The 26,278-nt window shown below is 36.2% G+C and overlaps 1 protein-coding gene and 1 long non-coding RNA gene across 2 annotated transcripts in view; both read right to left on the reverse strand.

The window, feature by feature from the left end:
- LOC143593530 (uncharacterized) overlaps positions 1–19,952 on the reverse strand; it is a 36,619-nt gene extending 16,667 nt beyond the window's left edge. The window contains exon 1 of the long non-coding RNA XR_013146121.1: positions 18,637–19,952. This is a non-coding gene — a long non-coding RNA (uncharacterized LOC143593530). The remainder of the gene's footprint in view (positions 1–18,636) is intronic.
- Positions 513–5,985, reverse strand: LOC143593529 (uncharacterized). Its single transcript, XM_077073136.1, has 9 exons — positions 5,886–5,985; positions 5,679–5,793; positions 5,484–5,520; positions 5,340–5,409; positions 5,103–5,207; positions 4,866–5,016; positions 4,406–4,485; positions 851–944; positions 513–761 (listed from the first exon to the last, which is right to left on the reverse strand). The coding sequence occupies exons 1-9, from the start codon at positions 5,914–5,916 to the stop codon at positions 677–679; spliced, it is 768 nt and encodes a 255-aa protein (XP_076929251.1). The 5' UTR covers positions 5,917–5,985; the 3' UTR covers positions 513–676.
- Positions 19,953–26,278: the final 6,326 nt, after the last annotated feature.

Consider the following 26,278-nt stretch of genomic DNA (forward strand, 5'->3'; position numbering starts at 1 on the left):
TGATTTGGCGTTGATTGATAAAGAAAAGATGAAGTTGAAAACCATTTTTCATTTTATCTTTTTGAAATTTTGTATGTTTGTTTGTTTGTAGATGAGAAGCGTAGAACTGATCATTTCACATATGCCGACATGTGACAAGAAACAAACACCTGTTAAGACCAATTTGAAAATCTCAAATTGGTTACCAAATGCGTTACCTTTTTTTGAAAATCTCTTTTTTTCTTTTTTCTTTTTTTTTTATTTACTCTCAATTCTTTTATAAATAAAGAAAAAGAACATTTGATCATTGATTTGTTACAAATGCTCGGGTGAATGTCATCTCAACTCATACTAGCTAAAGTAAAAACAACACCGATATAAACCCGACAAGTCATTAATAATCACCTCGAGTCTACTCAAATCTAGATAGTCGAAGGTGCTAGACGCAATGATGGGCCTTGGACTTAAGTGCAAGACACTTTTAAAAGGCAATAATTTAGCACAACAACATATATGTGTTGTGATTATAATATTCATTTATAAATAGTAGCTCTGACCAATGCCCAATGAAGACGAAGCTTAAATCATGAATCCAGACCAGAAATGCAAGTAATAAGATAACAATGGTACAGTGAGTCAGTCTTAAGGTTCTGTGCCATAAAGACTTTAAAACTAAAACATGAACTAATGCTTGAAGTTACGAGTTACCTTCCAGCTCTAGTTTTGAAGTTAGCCACGAACAAACCTCGTCCATCTCTTCTGGAATTGTGTAATGGCTAAGCCTACATAACCACCAAGTTTATTTTAATTTTTGCAAATAAACAAGATCGTTAAAACAAACTTCTATATTAAAGAAAGGAAGAATGCATACGAGTCGTAGGCTTTGAATGTTAGGTTTTTAAAGCCGGTTGAAGATAGTGTCCGGGCTGATTTCTCCCCGAAACGAAAGCGTACCACATCATCAGCTGACATTATATAGATAACAGGAAAAGTAATAAGAGAAAGATATAACAAACAGGATGTACGATGTTTACAAACTAATGTTGAGAGTAGCTTAATATGGATTCTTATTGAGATATTTGAGTGCAGGGAAGAGTGGCTTCCTAATGAATTTGTTTTGAATAAACTTTGAAAATCTTGTTTCAAAAATCTAACTTGCCAACAGTTATCTACGAACACTACTAAAATCTTGTAAATTGAAGTTTCTTAACTAAAGAAAGCAGTTGACATGAGATTCCAAAAAGTCAAAAGCATGTGTATTAGATTTTTGAGTGAATAATAACGCACGTGAACTTAAACCATAGTCAGTTTAGAATTTTGATTTCTTCGACGCACGCCCTTTTTTAGGTTTAGAATGCGCTAAACAAGGTGTCAAGTTAATAAGTTTCTTTATCCAATTCACCATGAAGAAATGACTAATCAAGCAAATACATATGTCATAGTTATCAAATGTGAGAAGCGCTCTAAAGCGTTGTAGGTGCGGCTAGGCCTTAAGTGCACATAATAAAATAAAAATTTTAAATATATTAATACTGGAAACAAACATGCATTCTTGAAACAGTTTATAGAACAACCAAAACATGTAGTACCAAGTACATCTTAAAAAGAAAACATAGAAAATCCAAAACAACCCAATCATCATAGCCATCAGATGTGTCCTCAACTTCTTCCATCACATAACCTTCAGCTTCCTTCACTTGGTCATCATCAGAATCTTCGTCAATTAGCAAAGTAGACCGCTTTGAAAATCTAGCTCTTGAAGTTGAAGGTTTTGAAGATCTCGTTACCCTAACCTCTCCTGCCCCGTTGGCTTCACCTACAACATTCCATACAAAGTTTTCATCTTCATCAAAAACTTGATCGTCATCCATCGTCCCCGTAAGCCACTCATTACAATCATCAATTTCATCCAAGGATATCGGATCATAAGCCACTTTCGAATTACGCGATTCTTGAGCGTCTTGTTGTACTTAACATACACAAGATCATGGAAGCCTTTAAATAGTGGTAGGTTTAGGTTTAACTTAAGAATAGGAAACAAGTGGAATAAATGCAATTTAATTAGTTAACATACACAAAATCATGGAAGTCTTTAAATAGTGGTAGGTTTAGGTTTAACTTCAGAATAGGTTTAGGTTTAGGATTTAATATCTTGTAACCTTGTAACCTTAAGCACATTTTTTGGGCGACTCGCATTAAATGCGATTACACTCCCAATGATATTAAAGCGCTGACTGGTTTCCCATGCGAATTAAATTGCATTTATTCCAACTGTTTCCTATTCTTAAGTTAAACCTAAACCTACCACTATTTAAAGGCTTCCATGATCTTGTGTATGTTAAGTACAACAAGACGCTCAAGAATCGCGTAATTCGAAAGTGGCTTATGATCCGATATCCTTGGATGAAATTGATGATTGCAATGAGTGGCTTACGGGGACGATGGATGACGATCAAGTTTTTTATGAAGATGAAAACTTTGCATGGAATGTTGTAGGTGAAGCCAACGGGGCAGGAGAGGTTGGGGTAACGAGATCTTCAAAACATTCAACTTCAAAAGCTAGATCTTCAAAGCGGTCTACTTTGCTAATTGACGAAGATTCTGATGATGACCAAGTGAAGGAAGCTGAAGGTTATGTGATGGAAGTTGAGGACACATCCGATGGCTATGATTATTGGGTTGTTTTGGTTTTTGGATTCTCTATGTTTTCTTATTAAGATGTACTTGGTACCTATGCAGTCAATCTCGGTGGTATATCGGTGATATCTCGGTTATCGGTCCCCATGTGAAATATCGGTCAAAATATCGGTCAGAATCTCGCTACCGATAATATCGGCGATATTGACCGATATTTGGCCGATATTGACCGATATTTCACCGATATATCACCGATATTCCCGATATCAGTGTTTTATGTCTTAATTTTCAAATTTTAGTGTTTAATGTTGGTGGTTTGAGTCTTAATCAATTTCTACTTGCTACAATTGTAAGTGTTTTGCAACTTGCAAAAGAATAATTTGTTAATAGTAGGAGAGTATACTAAATTGTTAGTGTTAAAGTGCTATATATATAAATTTTGCATGATATTAAAATTACCGATATCCCACCGATATCTCACCGCGATAACCGACATCTCAAATATCGGTCCTTGACCGATATCCGATATTTTTCCGCATTAACTGCTTAGCTTGGTACTTCATGTTTTGGTTTTAGGTTGTTCTATAAACTGTTCAAGAATGCATGTTTGTTTCCAATATCAATATATTTAAAATTTTGTTTTATTATGTGCGCTTTTTTTTAAAAAAAAAGGGCGCTTTTTTGCGCTTAAAGCATGGGCGCTAGGCGCACCTACAACTCTTTAGAGCGCTTCTCGCATTTTACAACTATGGAATAAAGCATCTTATCATTCATGCGGAGTTATTTCTTCCTATTATCAAAAAGATTCATAATCATGCCCTCAATCAATCAAACAATCATACCCAGTGGAATCTCACCAATAGCAAAGCTATAAGTAGGGTTTGGGGAGGGTGGGATGTAGGCACACCGTACCTCTATCCAATGGGATAGAGAGGTGGCTTACAGGGAGACCCTCAGCTCTAAGAAACATATGTATGAGAGAATATAAGAGGAAATCAAAGTTATTCATAATCATGCCCTAGTTCTTATTAAACTTGAAGTCCTTAAAGAATCCTACTAACACAGTGTTTTCAAGGTTTGACATCTTATTCATGGTTGACATGTAGATCCAAAGCTATAGATATGGCTTTCTTCCATGATCAAAAGGTTTTAAAAGATCTAGCATTCATGGATGATCCAAACATGTAAATAGACAGATAAGAGAGGATTAAGACAATTAACTGAAGTTGTTTATGTTAATGAGGGTGTTGTTCATATAGTAAAAAACACAAAGAATAAATGTGAAATGACAGAACTGTATCCTTAACTGAAATTAAATCGCTTAAGAATGCAAAATAGTGGTTGAAGCTGAACGGAATTTAAAGAGAAGAATAAGTTTAGATTGATTGATGAACCCAACTAAAAATAGATAAGGAAGGAAAATGAATAATCTAAAAACTCCTAATAATTGACCAAATATCATGTTTATTTGAAGTACAACTAGTTAGCATGAAAAGAAAGAAAAACTAAAGAACTGAGAATTTTGTAATCTCAGTTTTATTTAACAAAAAGAATTTTGAATTTTATAAAACTCAACAAAATATGATAAAAAACTAAAGTGGAACTGGAATTATTTTAAAAAAATACATCTATTATTATTATTATTATTATTATCTCCAACCATTGAAGCTTTTGGAACCAAAATTGGTCAACCAAAAACTTGTAAGACATAATCGTAATTTTCTTAAGTTTATGCTAGTCTTTTCATGCAGTACCATAACTGGTTTATAAAAATATAAAAAGTGTTTACCTTTTCCATGACACAGCAACACAGGTAAAGACGAAGCACGGTTTGCAGCTTCCTCCCCATTGACCTTCTTACTCAGGTCTCTATAAAAAGTCGAACAAGACGGTTATACAAAAATAAAGGAATAATTATAATTATTATTATAATTATTATTAGCTTTTATATAGCTGTTAAACTGTGATCTTATTATTAATATTATTATAATTAGTAGTAGTTTTTATATAACTGTTAAACTTTGATTTCCTTTATTTTGCTTCATACACATGTAACTTAGAGCCGAGGGTCTCTCTGGAAGCCACCTCTTTATTCCTTTGGATAGAGGTACGGTGTGCCTACATCCCACCCTCCCCAGACCCTACTTATAGCTTTGCTGTCGGTGGGATTTTACTGGGCATGATTGATTGATTGATTGATATTCTTATTTTTAAACTGAAATATGTGCATAGGAAAAACATAATCTTACTTTGCACATGGAAGCCAGCCACTTAAGCCAACAACTGCATCCAGATGAGCAGAGTATGCGTTTCCGTTCTCAAACTTCCCATTAATAAAACAACTTGCAGAGTATAGAGCAGTTGCTGCCCCCATGCTAAACCCTCCAACACCAAGTTTGACTGCAAAAGTCAAAAGTATATGAAATAAGAACTACATCCAAAGGTATATGATATCTTGTTTAAAACAATAACTGGAAGGTGATTACTATTAGGAGGCTCGGTAGATAGCAGACTCAAAACATGTGCTGCTGAAGCATCCATACCTTCTACATCTTGATGTGCATCTTCAGACAGGTCACTTACATCAAACCCTAGAAATTTCAATTGGGAAATAAAACAATTAACTAACAACGTTAATAGCAGATAATACCACATGTGAGAAAACAATGTCACGTTAGGTTATAAATACACAAAATAAAACGATATAAAGGATTTAAACGTACACGCGGTTGTTGGAAAGCCGCCAAATAAGGTTACCGGTAGAGCAGGTGATGTAGGGCATATCCATTTGATCTACAAAACATGTAGGAAAATACGATGACACGCCAAATTAATAATGAAAATTGAACTAGTAAAAGTATTCTTACATTTGGAAGAGGAAGGGTCTCCAAAAGCTGTGACCAGCTGCCAAAAGCAAACACGTATGAAAAGATGATACCAATCTCAATTGCTAATGAGTATTAACTATTGACTGAAACTTTATTCATGTAGAAACATAAGTAAATTTACAAATACTGTCCATTCAGTTAAGAACACTGTAAACAAATTCAATATCAAATTACCTTGAACCATTATCACCAAGGCCATGTAACCAGACAATGGTTGCCTGGTGTTTGCCTTTAGGTTTCACCACATATGTTCGTCCAAACTCAAACGCCCGTCTGGCGGTTCTACCACCTTCAACAGAAACACAATCAATGTAGCACTTGACTATAAAATAATAGACATGGGTGGGGTGGGGTGGGGTGGGGGGGGGGGGGTTCACCAACCAGTGCCAATAGAAGAACCGCTGAAGCTCATATTAGTGGATACAGAAATGCAGCGAGCAACAGTAGCCACCACGAAAATACCCTGCGATAAACAAACCCTACATATAAACTTATCTTCAATACAGCCATTATTATACATTCTAGATAAGCGAATTGGTTTCTTCAATACAACTATTGTAAACTAGTATTACCAATCAGAAAGTTGGCAACCATATTGCAAACCTAAAACATTATCCGGCCCTTTAAATACATACGCACACTCCCTCCTGTCTACTGAAAATCTCAAAAGCTTAGACTAAAATCAGTGTCTTAAAAAAACAGTAAACTTAGCAAACCGTCTAAAACGCTTACAAAACAGATTCTTTGGACTACTCATAGCATTACAAGTGTAAAAATTTGAGGTTCCAAAAATCAAGAATCTTGCAATTTAATTGACTAATAATAATTGTTAGGATCTAGCACACACACGAACTGAGCACAAACATGAGGATTTAGCATGGATCGGTCTAAACCGACCTACATCCACGGGTGGCAACTAGGTATATTCTTTATTGAGTGACAAACAATACAAGAAAATCTAAACCGGGGTGGGCTTAGGTCTCCTCTTTTGACTTCAAATAATAAACCGGGCCCTAACAATTACCTGTGTATAATCAAACATATCCTCATCCATTTAAGGTGAAAGAATTACATCGAAATTAGCAAACGGACTCAAATCTAGGAATGTAACTAGTAACGAACTGCTTCATTTTGTAAATTAATTACTCGAGCGAAAGAACAACAATAGTTGGCAAAAGTTAATAAAAACTGTAACGATATCATTTCCAAAAACATATTTGCAAACCAATTATCCATAAAAAGAATGAAATTGAGTGTATATCGAATAGATCTAGTACCACGTAAGATTAGGGATTTTGAGTACCTGCAGCAGATGGTACAACGGAGACACCAAGAGGAACGAACTGTCTTGAGTAGATGCCGTAATACAAAATAAATAAACCACTAGCACTTTGTTGTGTGAATGAAAATGTATACATGTAAAAACAGGCCGCGCTAGTCGGGTGGTGGGGTAAGAGTAGCAACTACTCTGATCAATTTTGATTAAATCGGTGGAGCACGGACTAGCGATTAATCGACGTTTAGATGAAATTTTTACAATCATGCCTAGATGAAATAATCGTGTTAAAACGTCAAGATTATATTTTGATATGTTTAGCATGGTTATTTTCGCAATTTTTTTAATATGTCATGATGATCACTCTGGCTTGTTTTGTGTTTGAATCGGCAAGTCTGAATTTTACAAGAAATAACATGAGTAATTTATAAAGTGTGCGTGCCTATATTTCAAACTATTAAGATTTACATGATTTCACTGTGTAGAAAACTAGGGGTGAATAGTTTTTCTTTAGAAATTTCTTATCTTTTTTAATTTAGTAAGTTGATGATTAATAAACTTATGTATGGAAGAACACTTGTTGGTGTATGATAATAATACATAAACAAGTATGTAAATAGTTTAGGGCCTGACCTCGGGCGGAATATACGCGGGGTGGTACGTTAAAGATTGTTCATAAACTCGTAACAGTATTAAAGTGATAATGTATTTTTTTCATCACAATTAATCGCAAGTACACAATTGTTTTCAAATAACACTGCATCAATAATATAAACATTATTCATTATATAATAAACCTAATATTCCAACTACATGTTCTTCGTCCTTATCACATCAACCTGTTGCATGTATGAAAATAATGGTCAACTAAAAATAGTTTGTGAGTTCAACACAAGTTTGTGTACATAATTATAGATGAGGCTAAAATCATATAATTTCATGTGCATGCATATTATATCAAGCAAATATGAAGATGTAAAACATTAAATGAGGTTCTGTTTGATTTGACACATAATCGACTACTAAGGTGGGCATATGATTATACTATATGAGGCTATAAAACACATAATCGTATAAACACAATGCGTCATAAACATCAAGCAAGAACACAAAAACACAAGTATATGATGTGAATTGTAGTTTGAGTAAAATAAGGCTACAAAGAATAACAATTTTTGATAAGGCATACGTGTTATCCCTAAAAGTAAAAGAGTAAAAAGATATTTGAAAAAATCACTTTAAATAATGTAGATAGTAAAGAGAAGATGGTTAAAGTGAATTAGTTAGTTCCATGAAAATTCCTGACGATATGTCCTAATTTTAAAGGCACAACTAAAAAAAATGAATATCTACTAGAAATAAGTGAACAAGACGCATCATGATGGGTTTATAGCGGGATTGGGATCGATAAGCGTTAAATAAATCTTGTATTAATTTCTAAAAGTTATAAGCGTGAACGACTTAACTACTTTAAAGTTTTTTGTAAACAATAAATACTAAATTAATAATATATATAAAGATCATATGTTAAACGGAAATCTTGATTTGAAAGTTTAGTTAGTGATGATTGGTATATTTAGACGGGTAACCATTTTAGTTAGTTAGTTTGTTTATTTATCTACAAATTATATTAGGTTAATACAAGAAATATATATATATATATACTAGACGGGTGCCCGCGCGATGCAGCGGGAAACACATAATTTGGAAATCACGTAACAGATTTATGCCTGTTTATTGTTCTATTTGAAACAATGAAATCGTTTGTTGGTATATGCAGACTAATCATTCTTATTTTAAACTCAATTTATTATCAAAATCGAAACCAAATCGTTGGTAATGATTCAGTTTGGTTGGTTTAAGTTTTCAACGATAAATACCATTACTGACGATGTGGCTCACATTTTAATTCAAAACCATCAAAAGCAGACCACAAGCACCTATACATAACATGTTATTTTTATAACTTAAACAAACTATGGCAATATCATACTCAAATTAAAGAGAAAAAAATGCTCGTTTTTATAGTGTAATTTTTTAGAAAAATATTAACGTACGAAAAAGTTATGATCGTTTAAACATCGTGGGGGAAGTTGGGTTAAAAGTGAAATTAAAAAAAGAGTAGATATATAAAAGATAGTGGTTGAATTTGTAACTATTTTTTACATTTGCATAAAGTTGGTTAAAGTAGAGGGACTAAAATTGTAATTATATTGATAAAATAAGAAATACACGTGATATTTGTGTTTCAAATGACCATTTATCCCTCTTCAAACTTGTACCATATGCTTAAAAATTATTGTCTTAATTTGCCCTTCACTCGTATATTATATATAGTAAAGATATATATATATATATATATATATATTATATATATATATATATATATATATATATAAAAAGTTATGTGTATACAAATATAAATATAAAGTAATGTGTGTGTTTATACGAAAAAGTTTAAACCATAATTTATTTTGAGAGATTAATGGTTTTTAGTTCGTTAAAATGGTTAAAGATAATACTAGTTTTTTTATATATATCGTTTAAATATTAATAATAAATAAAAAAAATAAAAGGAAATAAAAAGAACAACAAAACTGGCCCAAAAGAGGCTCGAACTCGCGTCTCAGCCGGTTCAAAGCTTTAACGAATATGCACCTACCGCTGGGACAGGTGTCTAACAATGTATTAGGATAAAACAAAATTGAATTATACATTATCCCAAATCAAACCCACTTCATGATATAAACCTTAATTTATTAGATCCAAAATTGAGCATCGATTGCCCTCTGTCAATTAAAATTCACAGAGGGCTTTGTTTGCTCGGATGATAACGAACACTAAGAATAAAACAATTACTCTAAATGGGTATGATCGATCGAGAACACTAAATTAGGGTTTACGGCTATAACCCGAGTGCAAAAACGATCCCAAATAGCTTTTAAGATAAAATTGATAAGGGGCGCTGCTTAGTGTTGATGTGAGGAGTGTGAGAATCAAGTTATTGAAATTTGGTTGGGCAATTATAGAGTTTTGAAGATCTTTTAGTCCGTGGTTCATTTTAATGAATAACTTTATCAATTAGCTGTCAACTTCCATGATTAAACGATGACTGAATGCATGATTGATCAGTTGACATGTATAAACGACTAATTCCGCGATTCCCGGCTAAAAATATGGATCAAATGAGAAAGAGGGTGTTGCTGACGAGATTGCAAAAGGAGGGAAGAGAATGTTTTAAAATATTTACAAACTAGCCCCTCGAGTTAGAACAATTAATTAAGTTAGATCTAACTTTGTTTATTTTAATTAATTACTCGCGTAATAAATTAAACAAATAATGACCAAATAAAAAAAAGTAATAATAATAACAATAATTCATCCTTTTAGTTAAATAACGAATCATAAAAGAATAAAAATAAAATTAATTAAATGGGCTGTGTTTTCGGGTCCGAAAATCGCCGAATGTCACGACATTCACAACTTTTGAAAATTTCATCTCGAAATTAGAATATAAGAAAAATACAATAAATATACACCATGATACGAGATTATCTCCGAGATAAAATAAAACAACACAGATATTCGAGCGACCCGGATAACGCCACAAATGGGTAATATGACAAGTCCAATTATCTGTGGCATGTCCACCATGATCTTGTCTTATTATATATATATATATATATATATATATATATATATATATATATTTCATTTGCATTGTTGTCCTTGTTTGCACACCAATGCACTCACTATGATTTCCATGCGGGATTTTGGTAATTATGCATCCGCTCGTAATTACTAATTTCGTGACATGCCCACATTGTTTGTCCCGTTTGTGGGTTAAAACCATAAACAATATATAAGAACATATTTTGATTAAAACTTTGAACAAAAACGAAACAAATTAATGTGCTATTGAAGCCAAAACTCTTGTTGTCACGATGATGAATGTAGCATCAAGACTAACAATATCCAACGAAATAACTGAACAAATTTATATTGCGAGTGACAAGTTCTTAGGATCGAGAATATCAAGACAGAACTTTGAAAGACGCAATGTATTAACGGGCTATTAAAGCCAAAAATAAAACCCTTGTTTAATAACGAAAGTAATTACTAGAATTGTAATAGATTAGTTAAAGACATAATCACATTGGGGTCATGAAAGACAAAACAAAATTTATGTAAACACAACTTGATAACCAAAACAAAAATGTCAAGATTGAGAGAGGTGAAATAACTACATGAAGACATTGACAAGATTGCACAACATTAATCATGAGGAAGCTTTACCGCTAAGAGTAAGGATTAAGTTTGAAGACACGTATTGAGATATCGGTAAAATCGCAAATGAATCGACAAATCGCCGAAATAATATCCATAAGTACATAGGGCATCTATTTAATATCCATGTCTTAACTAAGCACACAGTCCCGATTTAAAAGTAAACGGTCATAGGTAGCCAAACGTTTGCGGTTCCTATTAGATAACTATGTTCATAAACACGATCATAGTCCCGATTACCACTAACGATTACGTTTATGGGTAACCAATCATAGGCCGTTAGATTTAGTTGATCCAAAAATAAGCAAAACAAATCCCATAAATATTACATGCAAATGCGTAAATTAGATCAGTCAAATGCAAACATAACTTTATGAACAACATTGAAAATTTTAGAGTACATGGAGCTATCATCCAAACGAAAAGAAAAGTACAAAAATGTAACATCCCAAAGTTTGGTTGGGTATTTAAATGAATCGGGTTTAGTTAAATTATAGAAGATAAATGTAATTATCTAAAATATAAGGGGATTAAGTGTCAATAGATTAAAAGCTAAACATGAAACCCTACCCTACCTTATAAGAGTACAAACCATCTCATTTCAGAATCATCTTGGCCTCCAGCCTCATTCAAACCCAAAATTCTCGTTTTTGAAAGAGCAACCCACAAAGACCCGATGATCCTTGAGATCTAACTGTCGGATCGGTCTCAAATTTTAACAAAGCGTTCATGACACATAAATAAAAATTCCCACCGATCAGATCTTTGATCAGAGGTCGGAAAGTTGGGTTTTTATCAAGGAAACCATAACAATGAAAAATGGAATTTTTCGGAGATTGTTTGAGATTTCCGACGACTGTAGCGGCAGTGTCCGGTGATGGCGCGGATAGTTCGCAGATCATGGCGAGACGGTTCCGTGGCCGCTTGAATCACATAAATCAGAGTTTGTTTGATATGGTTTTCGGATATTTGAGTGATTTCGAACATAAAACTCATACGTGGGTTTTTATTAAAAGGCTTGCTTTTCGTGTACATATATGCATGAAACTTGGTAGGATGATAGATCGGATCACAATATTGATAAAGTAATGAATTTGTTAGTAAATGGGTAAGTTGGCTCGGTTTGGGTTAAAACGGTTAAGGTTAGAATCATGAAAAAAATGAGAAAATGGAGTCACTATGATACGAAACTTCATAGGATGGTAGAACGGGTTATAAGGAACTAAAAAGTAGCAAGCTTGGTTGAAAGAAACGATTGAATCGGGAAACACAAACCCAGTCGAATCGCATCGGGAATGCGATTCGATCCGTTGGAAACTCGATTCGATCCGTTGGAACTCGATTCAATTTGTTTGAAATATTTGACTCGATTCATTTGATATATTCGACTTGATTCATTTGTAATATTTGACTCGATTCGTGAGTGATATTCGACTCGATTCGTTTGTAATATTCGACTCGATTCGTTTGTGATATTCGACTCGATTCGTGAGAATAATCGATTCGATTCAGCGCAATAATCCAATAATCAAACTGTAATAGTTATAAGGCTAGGTGGCAAGACTTGAATATATTATAGTTACTTACCACCTATATCTATTAAATAGTTAGTCGTGTCCGGCTGAAGAAAGGTGTTACAATCAATTCCGAAAGAAACATGACCCATGTGAGTTTCTAGCCTCATTTCTTTGTTATTTTTTGGGGACTGTGTGGATACTCCTTATGTGACAAGTTAATACACTTAATTTAATTAGTAAGTCTATGCTATATGAATGTTATAAGAATGATATATGATTGCTATAGGAATGTTGTGAATATAGAAGAGTTATGAGTATGTACGTTGGTATATATACATACATACATATTCATAAATTTATATATATATATATATACACGAAAGAAGTGTATTTATGGTTGTGTGGATTGTATGGTTGAATGGTTAAGAAGGGAAGAGACCCTAATAATATTTGCGGATATAGGGAACATACCCTAACAATATATGAAAATTTAGGGACAAGACCATAATAATATCTGTGAGTTTATAGGGCGAAAGGCTCTTTAAATCGTAGAGATAGTTATGTATGTACCAAGTAAGTTAAAACAAGAAAGTATTAAATAATGAAAGAATGAGAGTATGAAAGAATGAAAGTATGAAAGTACGAATGTATGTATGTATGTATGTATGTATTTATGTATGTATGTATGTATGCATGTATGCATGTTTGTATGTACGTACGTATGTATGTATGCATGCATGTATGTATGTATGTATGTATGAAATAAAGGTAAACATGTTAAGTATGTAACATGTATCTTCGGATACGTATATGTAAGTATGAGAATGTAATGTATGCTGCCTAATTAACTAGAACTCACTCATCGTAGCTAAATTTTAGTATGCAAGCAGACAAATAGGTTAAAGCAGCTAGCCACATGACATTGGACTGAAAGACTGGCATCTTGAGAAGAAATGTTATTATGCTTTCTGTTATGCTTAAGACAAGTATTTCATGTTTTGTGATATATGATTGAAGTTTTAAGTCTTCCGTGCAAAGTTTTAATTCACTATGATATCTAGAACTGTGTTTATGAGTAAACCCAACATCAAAGTAGGGCACCCGAGATCGGGGCATTATAAGTTGGTATTAGAGCATAAGTTCGAGAGAAGTAAGCATCGTATATGCTTAGACTCTAATAGAGAAATAGACGTAAAGAAGAAAAGAAAGAAGATGCCAGTTCAAGAAAGTCATGTGTCGGTCAAGCAAGCCAAGAACGGTAAGGTGCATGATTAAGTTCATGTAAAGATTTAGAAATATATGTATATGCATGTTAAATGAAAGCAGAAGAATGTATGAATGTTAGCTTAATTGCTAGAGACGGATGTGTGTATGCTAGCTTAATTGTTAGGGATAGGAATGTAGATTATATGTATGTTTGCATGATTGAGTAAGTAGTAGTTACTAGCACAAGTGAAATCATAAAGGGAGTTAGGGAAGTATGTAGGACCTAAGAAGTAACGTAAAGAGTTAATTACACTTGACAATCGTCATTAACTACTGACCTTACAAAGCATGTGCTAAATAATTCCTGGAGTGATAACGTTATGTTTCGATAAAGAAAATATATGATGAATGCTACATAGGGACAAGCTCAAGGAGGTCATACTGGATGATATGGTAGTACACGGCCAACTAGACACCCTTTTTGAATAAGGTGATGCAGAACGATATACGAAAACAGTAGGACTCTAAGTTTAGAAAGTAATGAAGAAGGATCACACTTGGACCTTGTAGTCAAATACGCTAAGGGAGTTGCTAAATTATTTGCACTATAATGCCAACAATTGTCGCTGAAGCATCAAAGGCAGCCCAAACGGGGAAATCCTAGTGGAAGCAACATGAAAGAAGCGAAGATAAGTCAGCTGGAATGCTTCACAACATGTAGTATGAATACCGGACTTCATCTTGATCAAACGTACAGTCACCGACAGACCCGCAGATAGTCGAAAAATCAGTTAAGTGTGAATACGGGTCTTCCGAAGCCATCCCGTTGAAGTGAGGAACGATGTTGACGTAAGATGGCCGGGACTTGAAAGTTGGTTGTCCCTGCACTCGTTCCTGTGGAACCAACGGGGATGCTCCATCTGAGATAGCCGGTCTGAACCGACTGTTAACACTATGAGCCGGGGCTATGTAATTTCTCCTCTGCCCCTCGGGGTTTCCCATACCGCCCCGGTTAACTGGAATACCTCGAACTCTTTCGGGCTGTTCCGCCCGATTCACCCTTTCTCGATCCCTTCCGTTTCTGTTAATGGGTTCAGCCCGTCTTCGATTTACAGGCTCCTCCACCTCATCTTGATAATTATTATCACCCTCAATCTCTAGTTCACCAACCTCGTTCTCGGGCTCAGCCGCCCGATTCCTCCTAACCCATCGATCTACCTCATCATCCGCTGCCCGAAAACCTTCATTTCCATTATTATCTTCACCCTCATCCTCATCTTCAGTCGGAACACTCGATCGAACATCGTCAATATTTATCCGAACTCGGCGGTTGGGGTTATTGTTTGGAACTGATGGTCTTGCTTGGTCAAAGTTGAGGTTTAGGTTTCGGTTTAGGTTTTGGTTACGGGTTCTGGAGGCACGAGCTGAATTGTTTTGGGCGTTTTGGTTGTTTTGCTCGTTCTGGTTATTGAAAATTGGTGGTGGAGGCATGTTTTCTGGGTGAAACTGGTTATTCTGTGGGAGTGGGTCTTGGTTTTCGTTTTGGTTCTGGTTCTGATTTTGATCTTCCATTTCTGAATTTCTGTTATGAACTTGGTTCTGCCGAGCTAACCTTTCGATTTCGGACTCGTAAATTAACGGAGACTGCCAGCCCGAATGGCGGGTGCGCATAAACCTGTAATCTGCACAACTAACACAACCCGCGTAAAATACACATAATAAAAACTTAAAATAAAACTAAAATTAAAACCAAAATAAACACAAAAATCAATTAACACGAAAAACACTAAGCGCACTAACTCCCCGGCAGCGGCGCCATTTTGATGACCGTCGTTTGAGTCAATCAAAAACCTAATTATTCTAAATGGTTAGAGCAAGTAGGGTATCGTATCACAAGGAGTATGTGGTCAATGCAAGTCGTGCAACATATTTAATATTATGAAGTACTGGTTTTTAGTGCTGATCACACAAGCAATAGTTTGAATTAAGAGAACTAAGCAACGAGCAAGCTAACAAGTATTAAGCAGTTAACAAAACAAACCACACCCGGGAATTCAAGTAAGCAACCAAACAGTATCTCATGCAACCTAACAGATTGATTATAAACGATTAACTGAAAACTGATCAACCAGACAAAACCTTAGACATCAACAATTACTTTACACATGGCACTGGTTATCAAACAGTCCTTGCCAGTGTGACTCGGTTAAGGGTAATTGTACGTTTTATCGTATTCAATCTAACCAAACAGTTATATGACTAATTATCTAGCAACTGGTAATAGATCGTTCAGACCAACGTAAACCTAAACTAACCGAACACACAGAAATACTAAATATCAATAATCAATAACAAAACATAAGATTCTTAATCACATGAGAAAAAACTATAAATGGTTACAAACTATACATCCTGGGTGCGATTCTAAGAGATTAGCCGAGCCTAGACATCATTGAATCTTCAATATGGATGATAGATATCATATGTAGGACCTTGACACGAGCTAGGATAGTGGAAATCGCCTATAGGACTGCTGGAAATCTCCTTTTGTTCGTAAAAACCGAGTTAGGGTTTTCTAAGATGAAAAATAATATATAAACCAAAAATCCCGTCTGCACCTCCCATCGCGATACGCGATGGTGTCTTCAATGGTCCATCGCGAAAGTCAAAGCATAATTAACACCCCATAGCGATATGCTATGGGTCTTCAAGCGAGCCCATCACGTATCGCGATGGGTCTCCTCGCCAGCAAAAAATCATTTAACTTCTCGTTTCGCGTGCTGGACATCCCGGGTCTTCATTCCATGCTACAACAGATCCATATTGAGTACTTTAACGCCTGTGACCTGAAATCCAATAATACACGTATGAAGTATCGATAGTTCTAGAATAAACAGTTAAAACTAAACAATAAACGAACTAAAACATATACAAATTAACCGACCATCACATCCCCACACTTATCTTTTGCTTGCCCTCAAGAAACACTCTAAAGCAAACATCGACCTCCATCATAGGTATGTAGATTATCGTCATTAATACTAGTGAGGTTTAAGGTCATACCCAGTTTCCCAGACTGACACTTTCTAGATTGACATCCCACAAATAAGGTTAAATGATATTATAAAAACAATAGAGCCACCTAGACGAGTGTACTTTGTTTCCGGTTAAGGCATACATGTTCATACCCCTCACACTATCAACACTCCTCTTGGTTTAATATCTGGACTAGTGTCAGGTCCCCTCATATGGTCGATTCGGCTCGGATCTTAATCAATCATGTCATAACTCACACAAAATTAATCGTGTTGACAAGAGAGCTAATGACGGGTTACTATATTTAGAAAGATAACCGTTTGTTAAAGGCGGAATCAATAACAAACATACGGTTGCAATGAATATTCAAAGATAGAAGGCACACACAGGATTCACTCAAAAGATTTCCATTTATATAATGTTCATCATACAAACGGGGTAATCGATTTAGGGTTTTATAAGGAATCCTAGGACATCCGTCACACACAAAATATTCTCAATTAATGTGTCGGACTTATCCGTATCATGTGTCCATCTGCCTCTCCTTGGCGGCGTGCCCTAAATATTCTATTTATAGGCCTGCCAGCCTAGGACAGCTGTCATTCATTCTAGAAACCCTAAATACAATCATACGTATTCAATTTACATATTCAAAATAAGCTAAGTGTAAAACAAGCCTTCCGGGTAGGCTTTTCATTAATCTTCAGTCTCCGAGTACGCAGTGTACTCGGCCTTCCTTCAGACTTGGTAAACATAGAAGTGTACTCGGGATCAGTTTCCAAGTAGACTTTACTTAAAGAATATTTTACCAAGTAAAATATTCACCGAGTAGACTTCAATCTTCTTGAACTTATCAGACTTTGCCCAACAAATCCTTACGAGCAATCTGTTCTTCTATGGTCCTGTTCGGCTCGTTGTCATTGAATAACTTGTTGATAAGGCGTACACGGGAGTACATACCTTACATGAGCAGAACCTTACTCGATATAACTTAGAGATATTCCATTAACTCGTCAAGTATACTCGGACCATAATTATTAAAGAATACCTTGCCCGGTCTTCCAATCACTTGGCTTCATGGACTTGGTTAACCAAACCTTACTCGGATGAGTAAAATACTTGGTCTTGAAGAACAACCCTGCTTGACAAAGTGAACCTTGCTCGGAGATGCCAAATCAGTGATCCTTACTCGGGAAATCACTAAAAAGCATACCTTGCTCGGATATCCACTTAAGAAGACTATTTGAAGTAAACCTTGCCCGGAAGGAAAAATCTCGTACTCGGCTAAGTAAAAGCTTGCTCGGAGTTCCAAGGTGTGCTCGGATTCAATACTTAGAAGTTTTCGAGGAGGTTGAGAAGATTCCAATCTTCCATATTCTTCGTTTAGGTCAAATCTCCTCATTTGGGTCAAACTCTTGACCCAACAACTAGCAAAAGATGTGCCAGTATATGTCTCTGCCCTCAAACACCAAATATGAGTTACAACTTAATAAGCTTGCAGGCCAGTCTTATCTCCACCCATTACCCACTGGTTGCATAAAGACTCGGACTAAGGTTTTGCTGAGGCTTAGGTTGGGTGCGGAATAGGCATATTTAGTGACTAAGGTGAATGAAACCCAGTTTACAAATATACAAACAACTAATAAAAAATAAACAGATTGCTAATTACATAACTGAATAAGAACTGACTTTTTTTTTGACTTTTTGCTGGTTTTTTTTGAACTGATAGACAATACACTGAAGCAAATAAATATACAACTCTGACAAACACATATTTACAACTAAACCGAGACATACGTACATTGTGTACTATGCTCAACAACTGACTATATACAACTCGATAACGAACTGGATTTCATCACACAGGGTTAAAATATAATGAAGGCCAAGGCTGAAATGGTGTGTAATGTCTGGTTTAGTAAACAAACAGGAATGAGGTCCAAATGGGCTTCTAGGGGGATAATGTCGGGTAAGGAAATTTATTTAGTGGAGGAAAAGTGTATGCAAAGGTTTTCTAAAGTCCTAATCTCCATACAGGTGGTGGTATTAAGATCTCGATAAGCATGTGACAAGCAAGTTCTAACTCTGTAAGACATACTGGTTTCCCTCAATCAATGGTGTAAGACATGTTTTATATCTATTATATAATATGTGTATTAAGTATAGGGGGCATCTCACAATATGTCTGGAATAATGGGCTGCCGATATGAAACATGTATACCCGTCCCCTTGACTCGTTATCCCCGACTAAACGACCCCATTTTCAACTTCTCTTTTTTTTGAAAACATTTGTGAGTAAGACTATCGAGAAGCTGAAAAACCAACCATGACCAGAAACCTATAACTTGGCATTAATGACAATAATTAACAGTTAACAACTTTGGTTTCTGAACACTCTTCGAGGTTCTATCGGGCTAAAAGTTTTCAAATTTCCCCCGTCCCCACACTTGAGGTTTACATTGTCCTCAATGTAAGAACACTTAACATTGTCCTCAAAGTTAAAAATGATAAAAAAATTAATGAACATTTGAGGGACGGGGTTGAAATTGACTTTTTGATTATTAAGCAATTTTAAAATTTCGGGGCTCATGTGTGGCGGTTCTACTAACAATTATACAATTACACTTTTAACGTTTAAAATAATAAACAAAATTAAATTACGAAACTAAAATCACCTGATATCAACGTGACTGGAGAAGGACCAGTCGGCTTGTGAACTCTCATTACACTCGTATATTCTCGTCTCATCCAATTACCATACTGACAATCGAACCTGCAAATTCTCGAGACGTGTAGAAGCAAGCTTCTCACAAGTGTAAGACATAGGTCTTTTAAGAGTTTTGAAAATGATTTTCTGTTAATTTTATTAAAACAATTACCGAGCCAAATTAAGTCGTTTCATAATAAATTTTGTTAAACAAGTTAAAACGTTAAAAGACCTAACTCACTTTCATAGGAATCACGATTGCATTTAGCGTATGCAACAAGCCCTGTAAACCCCCCGGTAGCCCGGGAGGACGAGTGGGGTCTCGTGAGGGTTTATAGTGAACAACACCCACAAAGTTTGGTTACAACATAATATACACGTACCTGGATTAACCACAACAAAATGAACATGAAAGCACTCTGGGTCGTTTAACTGAAACCTCATTTTCTCGTGGAGCGGCATCCCCACACTTAGCTTTTACTATGATGCTACGCTTGAAATACAATTAGTAATAAATAAAAAAAATGCAAACTAAAAATATACAAAATGTACAAATACCACCCTTTTGAAAATTGTATGCCATTCAAGGTGGGCGTCTGACCCGCTCCCGTGAAACCTCATCATTATAAGCACGCTTCTCTTCAATCATTTGTTGCCAGTATTCCGATAGGCCAGGATCTAGCCCGAACATCTTCAATCTCCACTCTTGATCATTTTGGGTGGGTGGATGTCTCACTTTCTTCTTCTTTGGTCGGCTACCTTTCTCTTCCACCTTCTCACTCTATTGTTTCTCAAATCCCTTCTTATCTATCCTGTCAATCACAAAACATTCCTCTTTTCTGCGATCCTTGTCCAAGGATACACACTTGTCAACAAGAGGATTAGTAGAATTTTCAAACAATAATAACCGTTTATCACGGTCTCCACACTTGATTCCCAAAATCCCATTAGCACAATCAATCACTGCATGTGCTGTGGCAAGGAATGGCCTACCCAATATGACTTGTGGTTGTGTATTGTTCACACGTTTAGCATAGTCAAGTATAAGAAAGTCAACTGGGTAGAAAAATTCCTCCACCTGAACCATTACATTAGTCACCATGCCCCGAGGAAGTGTATGAGTTTGATCCGCCAACACCACAGTGGTGTTTACCCTTTCTAACGGGCCAAATTCATACTGATCATATAAACTACCGGGCATGATACTAACACATGCTCCAAGATCTAGAAGTGCCTGATCAGTTTAAAATTTCCCGATTAGAATTGATAAAAGTGGCATTCCCGGGTCTTGGAGTTTACTTGAGGTGGTATTATTCTCCACTTCATCATCTCTCATGTTGGTCAACTTTTCATTAAAACATTTATCACAAGAACAATTTTCACAAAAACATGTTTCATTTGCTTTTAATTTTGAGCTATTTTGGAAAATCGTTTCATTTTGACCAACACAATCACCCTCATCACTAACATCTTCCACCACCTCTTCAACAAACTGTGGTGGTGAATTAACTTCAACACTAGAAATTTCAAAATTAGGTAAAAGACTTACCGCATTGATGTGCACATTGTTTCCCTTCTTGGAGCTTGAGCAGTAATGGTTCGGGTTGACTGTAGTATCACTCGGGAGTTGACCTGCGCTCTTTTGAAACTTTGCCATATCTGCTGCGAGCTGACCAATCTGCTTTGACATTGCCTCTGCTGACTTATCATGTAACTTAAACTGTTTCTTTGTCTCAGCCTTATGATCTGTCATAAACTTCATCAATGCATCCAACTTTGGGTGCACCGACTCAGCTGCATTTCCCGAGGACACCCTCTGCTGGTCCTGATTACCCGATGAATTTCCACCCCGATTACCGTCTCTGTTATACCCCCGATTCTGATCATACGAACCCTGCTGATAACCGCTTTGGCGGTAATTACCCTGTGATCTGTTCTGGTTCGATCCCTGAAAGTTCGGGTTCAACTGAGAAGACGCGTTCCCGTAACGAAAATTCGGGTGGTTCCTTAGGCCCGGGTGATATGTGTTTGAATTGAACCCTTGGCCTTTGGAATCCCCGTAAGTGTAATTAACTTCCCCGGTGTCATCCTCCACATCATCATAATACTCGGGACAATTTTTTGCCTTATGCCCGATTTCACCACAATCTTCACAAACCGGGAATTTAACACCAACTTTCCCGACTTCTTTCTTCTTACCCTTTCTATACCCAGCCAGTTCACGTTCTAACTCAGCAATTCTTTCAGATTCACTCGTAACTGACTTAACTGACCTGGAGGAATTACCACGTCTTCGTCTTTCAGCTGCTGCTTCTGCCTTGGAATCTTCACACATAAACTCCAAAAAATCCTAATCATCTTCCTCAGGCTGATTCAGCAACAAACCATTACACGAGGCCTTAAGATGCTTTCGGTCCTCGTATGTCAACCCATCAACAAAGCACTTTACCAGTTCCCACAGTTCGATCTGGTGATGAGGGCATTTCCTGATCATGTCTTTGTATCTAGTAAAGGATTCATGAAATAACTCACCAGGTAACTGTGAAAAGTGACGAATGTCGGAACGGGCCTCAGTAATCTTCGACTGTGAATAAAACTCGTTTAGAAAAACTTGTTGCATCTCGGCCCCAGTTTCTGATACTGTGCATCGGTAGCGAGTTAAACCAAAGTTTCGCTTTGTCTTTTAGGGAAAATTGGAATAACCGCAACCGGACTTCATCTTGATCAAACGTACCGTCACCGATAGACCCGCAGATAGCCGAAAAATCAGTTAAGTGTGAATACTGGTCTTCCGAAGCCATCCCGTTGAAGTGAGGAACGATGTTGACGTAAGATGGCCGGGACTTGAAAGTTGGTTGTCCCTGCACTCGTTCCTGTGGAACCAACGGGGATGCTCCATCTGAGATAGCCGGTCTGAACCGACTGTTAACACCATGAGCGGGGCTATGTAATTTCTCCTCTGCCCCTCGGGTTTCCCATACCGCCCCAGTTAACTGGAATACCACGAACTCTTTCGGGCCGTTCCGCCCGATTCACCCTTTCTCGATCCCTTCCGTTTCTGTTAACGGGTTCAGCCCGTTTTAGCTCCTCCACCTCATCTTGATAATTATTATCACCCTCAATCTCTGGTTCACCAACCTCGTTCTCGGGCTCAGCCGCCCGATTCCTCCTAACCCATCGATCTACCTCATCATCCGCTGCCCGAAAACCTTCATTTCCATTATTATCTTCACCCTCATCCTCATCTTCAGTCGGAACACTCGATCGTACATCGTCAATATTTATCCGAACTCGGCGGTTGGGGTTATTGTTTGGAACTGATGGCCCTGCTTGGTCAAATTTGAGGTTTAGGTTTTGGTTTCGGGTTCTGGAGGCACGAGCTGAATTGTTTTGGGCGTTTTAGTTGTTCTGCTCGTTCTGGTTATTGAAAATTGGTGGTGGAGGCATATTTCTGGGTGAAACTGGTTATTCTGTGGGAGTGGGTCTTGGTTTTCGTTTTGTTTCAGGGACGAAAAAAGAATAAGTGTGAGGATATTTGATATAATGATAAATATTTATGTTTCCCGTGTATATTTTATTTAATATTTAATTGTTTTTGTTCGTTTTTAGTCGATATTTGTATACTACTAACGTTTATATGTTTCGTAGGTTTCGGGATTTGATCATGATTAAAAAGGGCGAAAAACGAGCTAAAACGAGCCGAAACAGAGATCCGGAACGCATCAGGAAGGACCGGACAGAGAACCGGTCTGACCGGCCCCCATGGAGGAGCACGACACACCGCGCGAAGGCAGAAGGCTAAAAGCCCTTGGCGCGACGCCTAGGCACAGCTGGGCTAGATTATTTTCGTTTTTGCTTCTTGTCGGGCCTTGTTTTGGGTATTTAAACACCTTTAACTTAATCCTGACATAACCTGAAGCCACCAGACGATTTTGGAGAGTTCTTGGAGCTATTTTACGCGTTTGTTGGTGATTTTGAAGGCGAGAGAACATCCGGTGAAGAGTTACACGTTCACGTTCGAGTTTACGGGTTTTATCATCTTCGATTCCCCTTTTCTTATACTTTCACCATGTTTTCGTTATTATTTGTTTTGTTTGATTTAGATTTTAATATGCTAGGCTAAATTCCACAGACTGCCTAGGTCGTGATGAACCTTAGTTCGGTTTGATTTTTATTTGGATTTTTGTTTCGTTATGGTTATTATGTTCTAAGTAAACAGTTGAGTTTTATTTAGTTGATGCGTATGATTGCTTGGTTTTGTTTACTTGAATTTATTGTTTCTCATTGCCCTTGTTGATTGTTTCATAGGATAGGGTTTTGTTAGGTCATTTACTGTGTGTTCTTGACTAGTTTATGATTAATATCGATTAAGATCATGGAAACAATAAAATCAATTAAACAAATAAAAGTGAGCTGCTAGTCTAAAAAGCTGTAAAGTGATAGGCTATTAATAGATCTTTTCTTGTCGGGATTGCTAGATTTAGTTCTTCGTAAGGAGTCCGTCTAGATTTGATTGTCATCTTAGTCTATTAAATTAATTAGGTTTGCTTTGCTATCTTTTGAATTCCGCTCTGTAAGGTAGGTTTTCGTCATAAAAGATACTTAGACATAAGCAATTAAATAACCGTAAGGGAGTTTAATATAAAACTGGTGAGTCTTAAAACTTGTTAGAAGCCCATAGGCGTCTTCTTGAAGTTCAAGGGTCCTGTTCGGGTTTTCTGTCAAGGGTCTATCATATGATCCCGGTTCCATAACTTGCGTTTTTCCATTTAAATTAATAACCGTAACTTTGGGGATTCCGGCCTGGGTAGTTAATCTAATCATCTGAATTAATCCAAATTTTCTAAATTGTTTATTAGATAAATTAAATTAGGTTAAGTTTAAATTAATTAATTAAGTTTAAGTTAATGATTATGTTTTATTATTATTATATTAATTAGGGTTAGGTTTAATTAGTTTATTATTAGTTTAATAGTTAAGTAATCATTAGTTAATTATTATTAGAGTTTTAATAATTAGTTTAAATCCCCCTAAAATATTATTAATAAATAGTCGTGTCTTGTAGTTGAGTCTAATTTGCTAGTTTCGTAATTTAAAGAGTCTCGTGGGTTCGATATCTGGACTTACTTAGCTGTACTAGAGTCGACCGGTACACTTGCCGGTTAGTAGTTTAAGAGTCTAGAATTATTACTTAGTGTCTAGATTAGTATAATTTTAGTTATTTATTTTATGACTACTTCAAGCACATCAAGTTTTTGGCGCCGTTGCTGGGGACTTTTGGCGATTGCGTTGCTAGCTTTGATTGGACTTTTATATACGTACTATTGTGTTTTTGCTTTTGAGTTTTTAGGGTTTTAGTTAATTAGATAATTACGTGTTTATTTATTTATTTATTTATTTATTTTTTCTTTGAGTGGTAGGTGTCTAATTGTCCGTGTCTTTTGCTTGTTTAGATTCTTGTAATTATGTGTGAAATTTGTAATGGACTTCACTTTACCATTAAATGTCCATACTACAGTAACCTTAATTGTGATACGTGTGGTGATCCTCATTTACACTATAATTGTCCATACAAGGGTTCTCGCTTTATTTGTTATAGATGCGCTGGTTGTCATATGACTCGTGCATGTCCATATAATCGTACTAACCCTTCTGTGCAGCCGGTGCAAAATTTTTCACAAGGACCTTTTCCGTATTATTTTGATAATTCGTATTAGCAACCTCAGCAAAACCAGGAGCAGTGTTATGATCAATTTTCTAAAAGCCTTTCTGATGAGGATGTAGCTGCTATGGGTAGGATAGAAAAGATGTTGGTCCAATACATGGCTACAGATACCCAAAAGATGCTCGTTGAGCATGATACCATCTTCAAAAATCACCAGGATATTATTACAGATCTCCAACGTCAAGTTGAAGAAATTTCTAGGAGACTGGATGCAGAAGATGAAATGGAGAGGTTGAGATCCTTGGAATATGTTGAGCAGTTAGATGAGGAGATCACTCAAGTAACGGAGAAAAAAATGGATGTTGAAGTCCCACCTCCGGTTTCACATGCTATTATTGATTTTTGGAGTGACTCTGATGATGAGATAAACGAAGAAGATTGGGCTTTTTATCAGAGGTCGTTAGTAAATAAAGAAGAGATAGAGGATGACGTGGATTTGGGGGATTCACTTGAGTTGATGTTTGGCGTTGAGGAAAAGGTTGTGAATGAATTGAGTGAGGGAGATGAATTCCTTGATCTGGAGTTGGATGGATTGTCAGAGTATGACGAACGGGGTACATTGGACGTTAATGAGGATGTTGCGTTTTTCGAGGCCCTACTTGTAGAAGACAGTGTAGATGAGGATGTGGTGTTAGAGGAAAAACATTATTGCCATCCTGTGGACTGTGTTTTGAATGCTTATTAGGAATCAAAACCACGGGAGAAGGTCAAGGATGATAGGTTACCTGAAAACCGAAGTTGCGTTTATTTTAGGAGATAGTCTACGGGAGTGAAAAAGCCATTAAAAGTCAAACACGACCAGTCTTCTCAATACTTACAACGCATTCGGCTCTTGTCAGGTAAGTTTAAATATAGGTGGTCTGAACCGTTACTGATTTTTAATTCTAAATTAATATTTTGCGAGTCCATCATTGATATATTAATATTTGATAAATTCCGGGTGGAACTAAACGGGTTAGATAGGGTCCAGATTAAGAAGAAACCTCCTGATTAAGTTCAAGTGTGGGGAGGTTTCGCGGA

The sequence above is a fragment of the Bidens hawaiensis genome, unplaced genomic scaffold (assembly GCF_021521415.1).
Source record: "Bidens hawaiensis isolate Kalapana, Puna unplaced genomic scaffold, B.hawaiensis_p1.1 tig00042292_1, whole genome shotgun sequence".
Taxonomy (NCBI): domain Eukaryota; kingdom Viridiplantae; phylum Streptophyta; class Magnoliopsida; order Asterales; family Asteraceae; genus Bidens; species Bidens hawaiensis.

Coding starts and splice junctions, on each gene's coding strand:
- LOC143593529 (XM_077073136.1), bottom strand. CDS start 5,916: ATGAGCTTCAGCGGTTCTTCTATTGGCACTG. Junction 5,410..5,483: donor AGACCCTTCCTCTTCCAAAT/GTAAGAATACTT, acceptor CATGTTTTGTAG/ATCAAATGGATATGCCCTAC. Junction 5,208..5,339: donor CGGCTTTCCAACAACCGCGT/GTACGTTTAAAT, acceptor TGAAATTTCTAG/GGTTTGATGTAAGTGACCTG.